Source organism: Natator depressus, chromosome 22 (assembly GCF_965152275.1).
Source record: "Natator depressus isolate rNatDep1 chromosome 22, rNatDep2.hap1, whole genome shotgun sequence".
NCBI lineage: Eukaryota > Metazoa > Chordata > Testudines > Cheloniidae > Natator > Natator depressus.
In genome coordinates, this window is record NC_134255.1 from 19,073,265 (window position 1) to 19,086,293 (window position 13,029).

Consider the following 13,029-nt stretch of genomic DNA (forward strand, 5'->3'; position numbering starts at 1 on the left):
TGATGGTTTAACCCCCAACCCAAGGTGAAGGAAATATCCTGCGTGGCATTCTGGCTCTGCAGGTATTCTTGGGTGCTTTCATGGGGCTAACTGGGGTGATGTGAGCTTCAGCATGGAGAGCTAGTTGGAGGCAGAGCACCTTGGGGAGCAGGGATGGATTTGCTACCAAGAGGCTTGTTGGTAGCCACAAGGTATAGAGATGAAGGGCAGGGCATAGTTCCATTCTGTCAGACCTGGTGTAAATTTGGGGTGACAGTGATGTAAAACTGGTGTGAGTGAGGGGAGAGTCAGGCCTGGAACTCTCTAGGTCACCACTTCCCTCCCCTCTGGCTACTGCAGGAGCATTCATTATGGTCTGTCTGTTCTGTGGAGATGCCCCTGTGTGCCGCACCCGGTATGCCCCACTTCATACTGGGAGCTGCATATGTAATGTTTCCTGGGAGCTCCTTAATTCTAAGGAGGATTTTGCCTGTGGCTTTGATGTGGTGACTCTGCTTGCAATGGGGGGGTGAGTCTGCCCCAGCTTGCAGTGCAGAGCAATGAGGCATCTCTGATTAAAGCGAGCCTCCTGGCTTTCACACTGAAGTGCAGTAGACACCTTGAGTGCATGGGGGTTTCTTGCCAGTCTGGAGACGTGACTCACTCCGCAGCACTTTGTCAAGTTAAAGAAGCCATCTGGCATGAGGATGCTGGCATGCTTGCGGATTGCTAAAAGGCAGCAGACTACTGCAGGGATGAGGAGGTGGCAGGATACTTGATGGGAATTCTATTGTCACTGAGAAGCAACTGACTTTAGTGGATGTAACTAGCTGGGGCTTGTATGGCAAATTCTATTCTGTTAGAAATGAATTGTGTGATCTCATCCATGCGCATGTGTAGATAGGTATTATAGTGTTGTCTGAAATGCTGGGTGGTCATGAACCTTACTCACATCAGTCTAGTAGTGCAGGACATCTGCCGATGTTTGGCACTGGAAATTTGGACCCCAAAAGCATAGCATTAGTGGTTAAAGATTTCCTAGAAAACTGCAGGAGTTTGTTTGGATGAGTCCAAACCCTCCATTTAGCAGCCTCTGAGTGTGATGGGGAGAGCGTGGATCTCTTGTTTTGGAGACAGCCTACAGCCTTCCAAGGCCTGTGCCCATGTTACTGTATGGAGGGGTGGCACTCAAGTTATAAGGTGCAGATACTCTGAGGGATTGCTTTCTGGTGCTTAGAGTATGGGTCAGGGAGTCTGGACTGCTGAGTTCTATTCATGGCTCAACCACTGACTTCTTTGTGTTCTGAAACAAGTCACTTCACTTGTTAGTGCCTCAGCTTACCTAGCCATAAAGTGGGTTTCATAACACTTCCCCTCACTAAAGTGTTGGTAGGGGTAATCAGCTTCTGTTTCTGACTCTTCAGATAAGAGATTCCTAGAAGCCACAGAACATTGTGCCATATGTAGGTAGATGTTGTAAATGCTTGTGGTCACAGGTTCATACTTCTTTTAAAAAACAATTGCCCAGGTAGCCAGCACTCGGTGCTGAAAACCAGAAATAATAAATTCTAGAGCTGAGCCCAAACTAGTCCCCAGATCTTTCATTCATAGATTTTAAGACCAGAAAGGACCATTAAATCATCTAGTCTGACCTCCTATATAATACAAGCCTGATAATTTTATCCAGTTACTGCTGTACTGAGCCCAATACTCATATGATATAATATACTGCAATAATCTGAACATAGAATCATAGAATATCAGGGTTGGAAGGGACCTCAGGAGGTCATCTAGTCCAACCCCCAATCCCAACATCCCAAACTTCTCAGCAGTTTAGATCCAAACTTGGGTCCAAACTTAATGGTTCAAACCATTTGTAACATATTCCGTACTGCCCTGCTGGTGCCACCCTGTAAATAAAGACACTTGTGCCTTGTCCAAGCCAATTACTGCCACTGTTGTTATCTCATTCAGTCGCAAACTTCTCAGCGACTCCCAGGGTTTGTCTCATGTAACTATGGATTTGAAAACAATGCAGGGATTGGAGGGAATATTCCTATTTCCTCTTTCTAATTTGTACTAACTGGTCTCATCATTCTGGGTTGGTATGAGAGAGAGTCTCACGTTAGAGGGTTTTGATGCAGATTTACCCCAAATTAGGGGTAATCCAGTCTGGGGTTTCTCCCATTCAATTAGTTACTTATTCCTGTAGGTGGAGGTAAAATGGGCAGGATGGGAGGAAGGATTGTCATGGGGCTATTGCTAGGGAAAGGGAGTCGAGAGTGTCCTGGTTCTCCAACTGTCTCACTATGTGACATTAAGCAAATCACTTGCTGTCTGTCTGCCTCAGTTTCCCCACCTGTAAAATAAGTATAAAATCCCCTGGACGTCTTGAGACCAAAGTGTTGCTTTCGCTGGTTGCAATGCATTGCTTTGTTAATCCAGGGTTCCTGGACACATGAACAGTGGGTTTTATCATAAATCTTTATGCTGGCAGAACCCCCAAAAGAACCCTAGGAACTGCAGGGGGCTCAGCTCCTCTGAAAATGCAGCATGTTGATGCAGGACTGAAGCCAACTACATATTTCAACTGGGTGGGAGAGTGGGGTGGTGAACCTATTTCTTCCTCTCTTTAGACCAGGAACAAGTGTTCTCTTTATATCCTCTCCATCACTAACTCACTTAAATAAAACCTGAAATGTTCCTGAGGACCCAGGGAGTTAACCTGTATTAACTGAGCAGAGATTGGATCTTAGTCTCTTGTTTTTCATGTTGTCCATAAGGAAACCAGAACGCCAGGACATCCCTGTCTATGGAACAGGACGTTTGACTGGTAGTGTAGTCTCCACATTTGACCTGCTTTACAATTATTTGATGGTGTCCTGGATTTGAAATATCTGTTATAAAATGATGTTCCTGAGACTTACTTAAAATAAAATGTAGGGCCTATGAAAATGCCTCTGATGACTGATTGTGCAGAACACCTAATTGACAACGCCATTCCCAGTGCTGTGCTGACATCATCCCCGATGATTGAAGGCGTGTTAACATTAATCTGCTCAAGACCTAGAGGTGGCCTGGTATGTGCTTTCTGTAAAGCCTTTGTCTTGAGACATGAGACTGAGGTCCAGTCCTGAGCAATAACTGTTCTAATCCAGTCCAGCCCTGGATGCCAACTGCTTTTGCTTTTTAAATCTTTTTGAAAATGCCTCTTTGACATGCCCCTCCCCTGTGCCCCTTCTCTCTCTGGCTTGAGCCACTGTCTAATTCTCCAGCTTCTGCATGGCGCGGATTTGAGAAGTGTGTTTTCTCTCTTTTTTTTGTTTTGTTTTGTTGTTTTTTCCCTGATTCAGGAAAGGGCAAAGGTTGATGCTGAAAGGAAGGAGCTAGAGAAACTCCAGGCGCTTTACAATGAGTCGAAGAGCCAGCTTGATAACTGCCCTGAGTCAATGCGGGAGCAGTTACAGGACCAGTTGAGAAGGGTCAGTGTTTAACCCCCACCCTCCTGGATCACTGCCCACTCCCCCTCACCTCCATGCCCACAGTTCCAGCCTGAGCCAGCACTCCACTGGTGCCATGTGCCAAACTGAATGCAGTACACCAAGGGCTGGAGGAGGCTGACATCCAGGTGCCATGGTATTGGTAAGTTTACCACCCAGGATGTAGCCTGGCTAGTGCACCAGCAGATTGCAGAGCGACTCTCCCCTGCTGTTGATACCGTAAGCAGCTCCAGTTCCACATGTCCCTGTCTCCGAATGCCATAACGCCTCATTGCAGCCTCTCCTCTTGGCAGCAAGTGAGGAGGGGGAAGGTTTCTTTCCCTAGTGCTCTCCTCCTTTTCCACCGGCCGCTTCTCTGGTCACTGCTACTGTTCTCTGGGGGGTGCTAATGTAGCAAGTGCTGCAAGCTCCCTTCCCGCCCCCCCCCCCCCTTGTATTAGTGCCTGGAGGGGGAATTCTGAGCACTGGAGCAATGTAGTACAAATTCCCCTGTCCCCAGATGTGAATTCAGTCCCATTCTCCCCCCACCCACCAACAGAAACCAGCAATTTGGCTGCTTGGCCAGCTCTGATTTTGACTACAGACTCCTGTCAAGCATGGAAAATGGGCAACCCCCGCAACACTTGTCTCCTTGAGCTAAATCCTCCACCTAGGTGCTGCTCCTAAGCACCTGCCTCTGCCAGGGACAACTCCTGTGTGGCTGGAGGCCAAGAGATGTAAGGTGGGGTTTCTGTTCAGGCAGTTTTTGTAGAGGAGTCTGCACCAGGGTGCAAAGGAATGAATGTCTAATTCAGAGACCCCAGGCCTGATTACTTAGATTGGACCTGCCAAGACTCTTGCTCTGCCCCTTGAACTGCAGTGCAGCAAGGATACTCGGCATTGGTAGAGATGGAAGAGGCCTATTGAAAATGCAGGTGCAGTCAGCCCCTGGGTGCTGTACTGATACTGGACACAACTTTAGCCTTAATCCAGCTTCTGTGAAACGAGAGGCCGGCAAGCCTCAGGGGACTAAACTCTATATCAGTTTTCAGCTGTTTCCTGTGGACATGTATGTATACAATCCAGGCCAGATAATATCAATATCGCAGTGCTGCAGCATTTTTTCCCATTAGCTGGGATTTTCCAGGAGCGCCTGGGAATGGAATATCATCCTTTTATTATGTCCAACTCTTTTAGTGCAATAAATTAAAGCATTTTTCCTGGTCCCCGCAGGAGTCACAGCTAATCCCAGCCTCAAAACCTATGTCCAGTTTAAAATGGAACTCAACAGATGTCTAATGCATTGAGTGACATGTAGAGATATGTAGAGCAGGAAAACAGTGTCTCCCCATTGACACTGAACAGGCACGTTTCAACTAAATAGATGCTAAACGGTTTGCATGGAAAAATTCTTCACTGAAATGGGGCACGGTCAGGCTGAAAAATATGTATTTTAAATAAAATGCAAAAATCCCAACCAAGCTAAAACCTAACCCTAACTTCTGCAGCTTGTTACTAACCGACAGAGTGACTGGAATGTAAAGCATTTAAAACATCAGATGCACTGTTCCCGCAAGGCAGTGTTTGCCTCTTGCTTCCTACACAGCAAAGCTAGCCTGGTCAGTTTCTTTTTTGAGTTCCTATGCTCCAGCTCCTGTTGGATTTGCAAGAGTTGCAGAGGGATGTTTACATGCAAACAAAATCTTGTTTAATTAATAAAAAATACATTAATAACTAAATAAAAATACATGACTAAAGGCTCTTGCTGTTAGTGTAGAATTTACAAACCCTGAATTTTATCCACACTTGCCCAAGAGATGCCGTCGTCATTTAAAACTAAATAAAACAAATGGTTTTTACACCAAGCTCAGTCCTGCACTGTCCAGGAGGTGATCTAGCTCAAACCCTGGGAGTCTCGTCCATCTCTGGGCTATGTGGTCACATCCCTGGAGCACACTAACATGTTGGCTTGGCCATACTAATTATATTAGCGAAAGACCTTCATGTGACCCCAGCTCGACAGCCCCACTAAACTATGCCCACAGAGTGCCCAGCTGGCATCTTTCATAGAAGTAACTTTTAAGGAAAAAAAAAAGAGGGAACAAATCTGCTGTTTGAATCTCTGCTGCCAAGGATTGGTGGCTGTGGAGAGCCCCCGCCAAGACTGCTTTGCCCTGACCCTCTTTCTAGCAGATCACAAGTCCCCGTTGTCCTATGGTGCACATCATCCCCTACCCCAAGCTATTATCTCTTTTTCTCTGCTGTAGTCGGCAGGGAACTCTCTGGGCTGGACCTCTCTCTGCTGATCTGTGAGCATCACATAGGTTTGCAGCACTGTGGGAGGATGGGTCGGGCCAGTGAGACTGGTGGGGAGAGTGCATTTCTTGTCTAGAGTTTGTGCGTGTGGAGCAGGAGACCTTGCCTGGGTAGGTCCCTCGGCTGGGCATGATTGCAGGTCCCTGTTGAGCAGGAGGTCCATGTCTCACTCAGTCAGAGCCACCAGCTATGCACTGCCCCGTGCCTCCCAACAAGCAACAGGGACGTGTAGAGCTTCCCCCCTGCTGCAGCAAATGGAGCTTTGCCCCTTGCTTTCTCAGTGACCTGCTCTCCTGTCAGAGCAGTCCCTGCCTGGTACATCTGTGTGCCATGGGGGCAGAGGGGAGGCATCTCTGTTTCAGAGGGAGCTGAGCAACCATGGTTGTGTGTTTGAAGGAGGCAGAGGCCCTGGAGACGGAAACCAAGCTGTTTGAGGACTTGGAGTTCCAGCAGCTGGAAAAGGAGAGTCGCCTGGAGGAGGAGCGTGAGACCGTGAGCCAGCAGCTCCTGCAGAGCAAGGCTGAGTGCCACCGCAGTATCGCCAAGAGGAAGGTGGGGAGAGGATCCTGGACCCCTGGGCAAAGATTATGGAGCCTGGGCTCTCCCTTGTCCCAGAAGTGTCCACTGCAGTGAGGGGGAAACTGACTCATCTGTAATCCCCTCCCAGCCCACCTTAGCCTAGGACTCCCCAGCCCAGCTTTGCTCTGGTCTAATCTCCTCTCCTAGCCCCTTCCTGTAATGCCCTCGGCCCTGTGGTGTCCCTGTGCTCACAACAGCCCTTTGGCTCTCAAGCACCATCCCCTCCCACAGTTCTCTCTCTGCCCCAAGCCAGCCGTATGCCTGTTCTGGGAGTGGATGGAGGGGCTCCAAATAGCTGCCCAGACTGGTAAGGCGTCTTCCTCCCTCCCGGTCAACTACTTCTTCCCAAGCTGTCCTGCAGGGCCTGGTGCCAGCTCACCCTTGCCTTATTTTCTTTAAGGAGCGGGTGGCTGCATTGGAAAGTCAGGCCAATCACATCCGGCTCCAGGCTGCCCAGGAGTCTGAGCGCCTTGCCAAGGAGAAGAATACCGTGCTCCAGCTGCTGCAGAAGGTAACATCCTGGAACCATGCTGGATGGAGATGGGGAACGGGGTTCACTGGGGTAGTGTGTGCCAGGCCAGGCAAACTTAGTAATACAGAGTGCACTGCCTTGGGGGACTGGACCCTGTCTCTGCAGTGCTGTGTCCCTCAAGTCCAAATGAGTCCATGTAGCATACGTGCTCTGCTCTCCAGCAATGGGGTCACGTTACACATTGCCTGTTGGAAATGGAGAGGGCTGCGCTGTCCTGGCTCGGCTTGTCATGTCCCTCCCACCGTGAGGGAGACGGACCTGGTACTGAGCCCAGACTTCTCAGCTGGCCTGTATCCAAACACTGCTCCCCCTGTCCTGGGGAGAGGTTCCAGTTGGGAGCCCAGCTGTACACCCTGACTCAGGCTCACCTAGTGATAGGGAAAGGGCTGAGAACCCCTTTGCCTGAGGCTGGGCTAATGCCACTTGTGTGACTGTCACTAGCTGCCTCTGCTTGTGGCTGGGAGAAGAACGGATCTGAGCAGGAACCTCAACGACATGGTCTCTGTCAATGTGGGTGCTGGCAGGAAGGGCCCGAGATGTTTCTGTGGCTGCCCTGGTGTTGGCCTCACTTTGGGATGCTTTTCAGGACAGTCACTAACTCTCTTGCTCTCCCCCTTTTTCTCCTTGTTGCTGTGCGCTCAGGAGAAAGAGAAGCTTGTCTCCCTGGAGAGACGGTACCATCTTGTTACCGGCGGCAGGAGCTTCCCCAAAACATCATCTGCACTCAGAGAGGTAACTAGGGGGAAGAGGGATGATTAGTCACTAGAACTGCCCTCCCTCCACAGTGCCATGCCTTCCTGGGACTCCGGCTACCTTGATGGCTGGGCCCCTGCCTCTGGACCCCAAGAGGTGTAAACAGTGCTCAGATTTGTGTGATTTTTGGCACAAATGCCTGAAAGTCCCAGTGCCCTGACAATGAAAATGCCTCTCAGCTGGAGAGGGCTCGCTCTCTCTCTCATTGCAGCAGGGATCCTGTATCCCTTTGACAAACCCTCCCGGGGGCAGAGCCACCAACACCATGGAACCAGAGTTTAACCTCCACGTTTGGAGCTGTTCCTTCACACATGGGTTTGCCGTTAGCTGGGTGTCCTAGTCATGCCATGCAGCATGGAGCTTAGAGACTGGTTCTTACCTGGTTGGCCCCAAACACTGACAGGGAAAGGAACCTGATCCAACTTTGGGAGCAGAGCATCATTCCCCGGGTATGTGTTGCTTTGGACACCTGAAAGGGGGGTGGCCTTGGCTAACCCACCACAGCCCCCAGACCAGTCCGTGCTGTTAGGGTCTGGCTAGCATCCTGTAGCCCAAGAGTGCATGGCATGTGTGAGGATGGGGGTTCGAATGGAAATCTTGCATGGCTGCAGGAGCATTTCTCAGTACATCCCATTGCTCAGTGGGGACTGCAAGCACCAGCTGCATCAGCTAGGGCCGGAATCCTTGTTCCATGTGCCAGGGGAAGAGCATGGCACTGGCTCTGTGCAGATCATACATACCAAGGTGTTCAGCATGGGAGGAGGGGATTAGCCCGTTACCCCCTCCCCCACCAACGTTATTAAGTACCTTTATTCTGGGGAGGGGCAAAGTGAGCTAGTGGCCGGCTGGCCCTTCCACAGACTCTGCCGTACTGTGTGCGTGATTGGAATTGGCAGCCAGGTGGGCATAAGGTGTGAGTGTGTTGATGTAGAGACTAGGAGCATCTCCAGGGAGGGTTGGCTCTACACTGGAGGGCACAGACCCTTTTCCTCCCTCCTGTGGTTAGAACTCCCAAGGGCAGAGCTGTGACAATCCAGCCATGGGATATGTGATGCCTGGTGCCTTCAGTCCTGTTACTGAGATGGTCTGCAAGGTGAAATCTTCCCTAAGACTGTGCCATGAAGCTGCAGTGCTGTCAGCTGGGACTGGCTGGCTGGAGGCTCCATTAGGCGATGTCCCTGCTTTATGCCTGAGGCTGTTCAGTTGGGAAGGGATTCCTCTGTGCTGTTTTGATCTCGCTGTTTCTGTGCCTGCTTTGCCCTTATGACCTTTACCCTCCAACAGGAAACACTTCATATCTCAGAGCCTTATGACCTGTTAGAGGAAACTAAGCCCCAGAAACCCCTGCCAGGGGCAAGTGCTTCCTTAGGTCCTTTCTCCGCCCACTCTTACCCCAAGATGCAAGAGGTAACGGGACTAACTGCATGTGTTCGCTTGCTTACTGCTTCCGCTCCTCTGCCCAGAGTGGGGCCAGACTGCTATGTGCAGCCGTCTTATCAGGGTCTTGTAAATAATTCAGTCGACAGGCAGGCCAGCAGCTCTTAAATGGGCTTGTGTTGCCATCAGTGACTTAGGCCCTCTCAGATAGGCGTTGAAAAGGCTCACTAACAGGGCACCATCAGATTAACAATCACATATTTCTCACGCACCTTTGAAACACCTGGGATTAACAAGAACACTTGATGCTCTTTGAACTTCATTCAGCTGTACAGCTCTCGTTTCTAGCCAGTTTGGCTTCCTGGTTCACTTGCATTGGCACCATACTGCAGTGTGGCTTAAATCCCAACAAAATGCCTTGTATGTGTTTTTCCCTCCCATTTCGCAGACTGCAAGCCTAAAGCTCCCCAACAACATCCCTTTAATTTCTTCTGTTTGCCTGTTTGTTTTCTATTTCTTTTAAATAGCATCAAAATCTTTGATTTAGAAATAGTGAGAGAGCTGGGAACCAGTTCCAAACCAACTGGCAGGAGAGGTTGGGATTCTTAATTGCACATTGCTGCCAGTGTCTAAACAGTTTGGGGCTTTAGCAAACATTTCTATTAATGATGCTTGACAACAGATGCCAGATGCTGCGATGTCTGGCTGGCGACAGCAGGGGGCACTATGGATGGGTCTCGGGGTCTGCCCTGACCCACCTATCCCCTTTGCTGTGTTACTTGGTAAAGGGGGAGCTTGTTCCAATACCACATGCCAATTCCTATCCATCAATTGCTCTTAATTTAGTTGCTTTCCTTGGGCCAGTATCCCATGTGCTGTGTTTCCTATTGCTGCTATCTCCCCTTGGTGCTGGAATGGAGCATGTTGGGCCCTTCTGATGGTGGGGTTGCACTGGATGTTTTGTGTGGTGTGTGCAGTAAAGCTCCATTATAGGCTGAGTACTGCAGCAGCATGCGGTCCCTTCTCCCACCCGCCTACCACATGTTCTGAAGCAGGCCAGCTGAATCCATTTCCATCCATCGATCCCTCTGGATCAGATGCTAATTCAGATGCCAAAGGAGGTCCAGATTCCCTGTCTCAAACTGTCTCAGGTGTGTATATTGCAACCAGGTGGCAGTAAATGCAGCCAAGCTGCGGTTGGCCCAGTCCTCCAAGTTCCAGGAGAGATAGAACAGGAGGGCTGGCGACCAACGGGTGACACTAGGGAATCCTCAAGCTCTAGGCCAGTGGAAATAAAACAGCAGCCTAAAGGTGAATGGCTGTGTGTGCCATGGTGGTGTCCTATTCCATGGACAGCCAGACCACCTAAGATAAAGCCAATTACACAGTGGTGTAACCTTCAGAGACTACAAGTCCCAGCATGCTCTGTCCCCATCCAAGTGGCACACCTGGGGTGACAAGTCCTGCCCTGCAGTGCTCCTCCTTCAGGATGAAAGGTTTCAGAGTAGCAGCCGTGTTAGTCTGTATTCACAAAAAGAAAAGGAGTACTTGTGGCACCTTAGAAACTAACCAATTTATTTCAGCATAAGCAACATCTGATGAAGTGAGCTGTAGCTCACGAAAGCTTATGCTCAAATAAATCTCTAAGTGCCTATAAATTTAATCTATAAATCTAATAAGTCTCTAAGGTGCCACAAGTACTCCTTTTCTTCAGGATGAAGTGTTCCATGCTAGGACTTGTAGTCCCCACAGGCTGCACCTCTCTATGGAAGAGGAAGTCGGTATGTAAAAGAGATCAGCCAGCTGCACTATGGAGCCCAGGCAGCACTGTGGAGCTTTACTGCTGTGTTGTGGTCGGTGCCATGGGACCGGTGCATGAGTCTAATTCTCCTCCTTCTTCATCGTGGATTTCTAGGAATACATGAGGCTGTCTGACGTTTTCAGATTCTACTGCAATGTGTACGGCCCTGGCCAGGACACTAAAGCTTCTGCTGCTGCCCCTGCTGCTGCTGCTCCACTCTCTTGCTTGCCTGCTGTACCTCCTGCAACCAATGAGGTACCTGCTCCTGAGCACGCTGAGTTTTGCTTACAGTGTTTCTGGCTGGGTAGTAAAATCTGTACTCTAGTAGCTGACACCGAGAGCAAGGTTGCCTTATTGCTCAAGATGGGTCAGGCTGGTGCAAGGGATGGAGCCACCTTGCCATCACCGGTTCCCTCAATGCGCCTTCCTGGAGCAGGTTGGTTTTGGCTTGGTGCAGCCCCCTGGCCTGCAGCTGATCAGGCAGTGAATTCATGCTGACTGGTGAGAGAGGCTGAAATGGTCATTTCTCGTGACTAGGGATCTCTCTCCCCTTGTGCTGTAAAATAGAGAGCTTTAGACTCGTAGACAGCACTGGTGGGCTAAGTTCCTTCTAAGCTGAGTGGCTGCACAGCAGGCTATCAAGGGCGATGCAGGTAGGGAGAGATGCCTCTTCCCCAGCCCCAGTCTCGGAGCTGCTGGGGAGAGGCGCCTCTCCCCTGGTCCTGGGCTGCTGCGCTGAGAGAGGGCTGGGGAGAGTCCTCTCTCACCGCCGCAGCCCTGAGACAGCCTGCACCCCAAACCTCGCATCCCTGGCCCCACCCCAGAGCCTGCAGCCTCAGCCAGAGCCCTCTTCCCCTGCACCCCAAACCCCTCTGCCCCAACCCTGAGCCTCCTCCAGCACCCCAAGCCCCTCATCCCCGGCCCCATCCCAGAGCCCGTACCCCCAGCCAGAGCCCTCACCCCCACACACCCCAACCCTCTGGCCCTGAGTCCCCTCCTGCACCCCAAACACCTCATCCCCGACCCCACCCCAGAGCCTGCACCCCCAGCGAGAGCCCTCACCCCCCCCCCCACACACAACAACCTTCTGGCCCTGAGCCCCCTCCAGCACCCCAAGCCCCTCATCCCCAGCCCCATCCCAGAGCCCATACCCCCAGCCAGAGCCCCCAACCCTCTGGCCCCGAGTCCCCTCCTGCACCCCAAACGCCTTATCCCTGACCCCACCCCAGAGCCTGCACCCCCAGCGAGAGCCCTCAACCCCCCCCCCCCCCCCGCACACACAACAACCTTCTGGCCCAGAGCCCCCTCCCGCATCCCAAACCCCTCAGCCCCACCCAAGAGCCCGCACCCCCAGCCAGAGCCCGCACCCCTCTGCATCCCAACCCTCTGCCCCAGGGCTGAGCCCCCTCCCTCCGAACCCGCTCAGCCCCTCACCACACCTCACCTCCATATTGGTGCACATAACAAAGTTAATTCCGCACATGGATGTAAAAAATTAGAGGGAACATTGCTGGGGGTGGGGTGAATGAGTTAATTCTTTAGTCCTCTGAAGTTGGCTACCTGGGGCAAGTTCCCTCCCTTTCTCAGTGGAATTCCCTTAAGGAGAATTTGGCTGCTGGGGTCTGCAGGTGAGATATGTGGGATCAGCTTTAGGTTGAATTAGATCTTTGTTACAAAACTGCCATTCAGCTTGGCATAGACAGTCTCAGCTGAACGGCTGCAGTAGCTTTGGGGCTGCAGGTCAGGATTGAGGGGCATCGGCATAGCTGTGTGGGGGGAGCCCAACACTGAGGTAACTAAGGATGGAGGTGACTTGGCAGAGCAGCATGGAGAACCTGACATGCTACCAGCCTGGCCTCTCTCTGGCTCAAGCGGGTGCTTATCAGTCCCAGGAGCAATAATAGTTCCCACAAAAATTAAAAAGTAAAGTGAATCCCCCAGCAGAGCTTATGCAGATGCCACTTCTGATGTGCTGCGAGACCTTCGGGCGAGTGGGTGACAGCTGGGCTCAATGCAAATAGCAGCTGTTCCTGATGCTGCTCTGTGGAGCTGAGCCAAAAACCTTTCCAGCTTGTCAGGAAGTTAAACTCTCCTGTTGTAATGACCTCCCCTGGGATGGGCTTTGGGGCTGCTGAGGTCCTTGCCTTTTCACCTCTCTGCCTGTCTGGCTCTCATTGCTCTGGTCCTGTTTCCGCTTTTCACTCTGCTGCTTC

At 51.1% G+C, this 13,029-nt stretch overlaps 1 protein-coding gene across 4 annotated transcripts in view; it reads left to right on the forward strand.

Annotated features, from left to right (window-relative positions):
* PHLDB1 (pleckstrin homology like domain family B member 1) overlaps nt 1-13,029 on the forward strand; it is a 117,280-nt gene that overhangs the window by 82,096 nt on the left and 22,155 nt on the right. Inside the window, exons 10-15 of one of the 4 annotated variants that reach the window (XM_074936833.1) lie at nt 3,333-3,461; nt 6,171-6,326; nt 6,754-6,864; nt 7,528-7,617; nt 8,923-9,045; nt 10,931-11,071. In XM_074936833.1, the coding sequence (XP_074792934.1) occupies nt 3,333-3,461; nt 6,171-6,326; nt 6,754-6,864; nt 7,528-7,617; nt 8,923-9,045; nt 10,931-11,071 (750 nt within the window). The remainder of the gene's footprint in view (nt 1-3,332; nt 3,462-6,170; nt 6,327-6,753; nt 6,865-7,527; nt 7,618-8,922; nt 9,046-10,930; nt 11,072-13,029) is intronic. The other 3 variants (XM_074936834.1, XM_074936835.1, XM_074936836.1) reach the window with 3 other exon arrangements.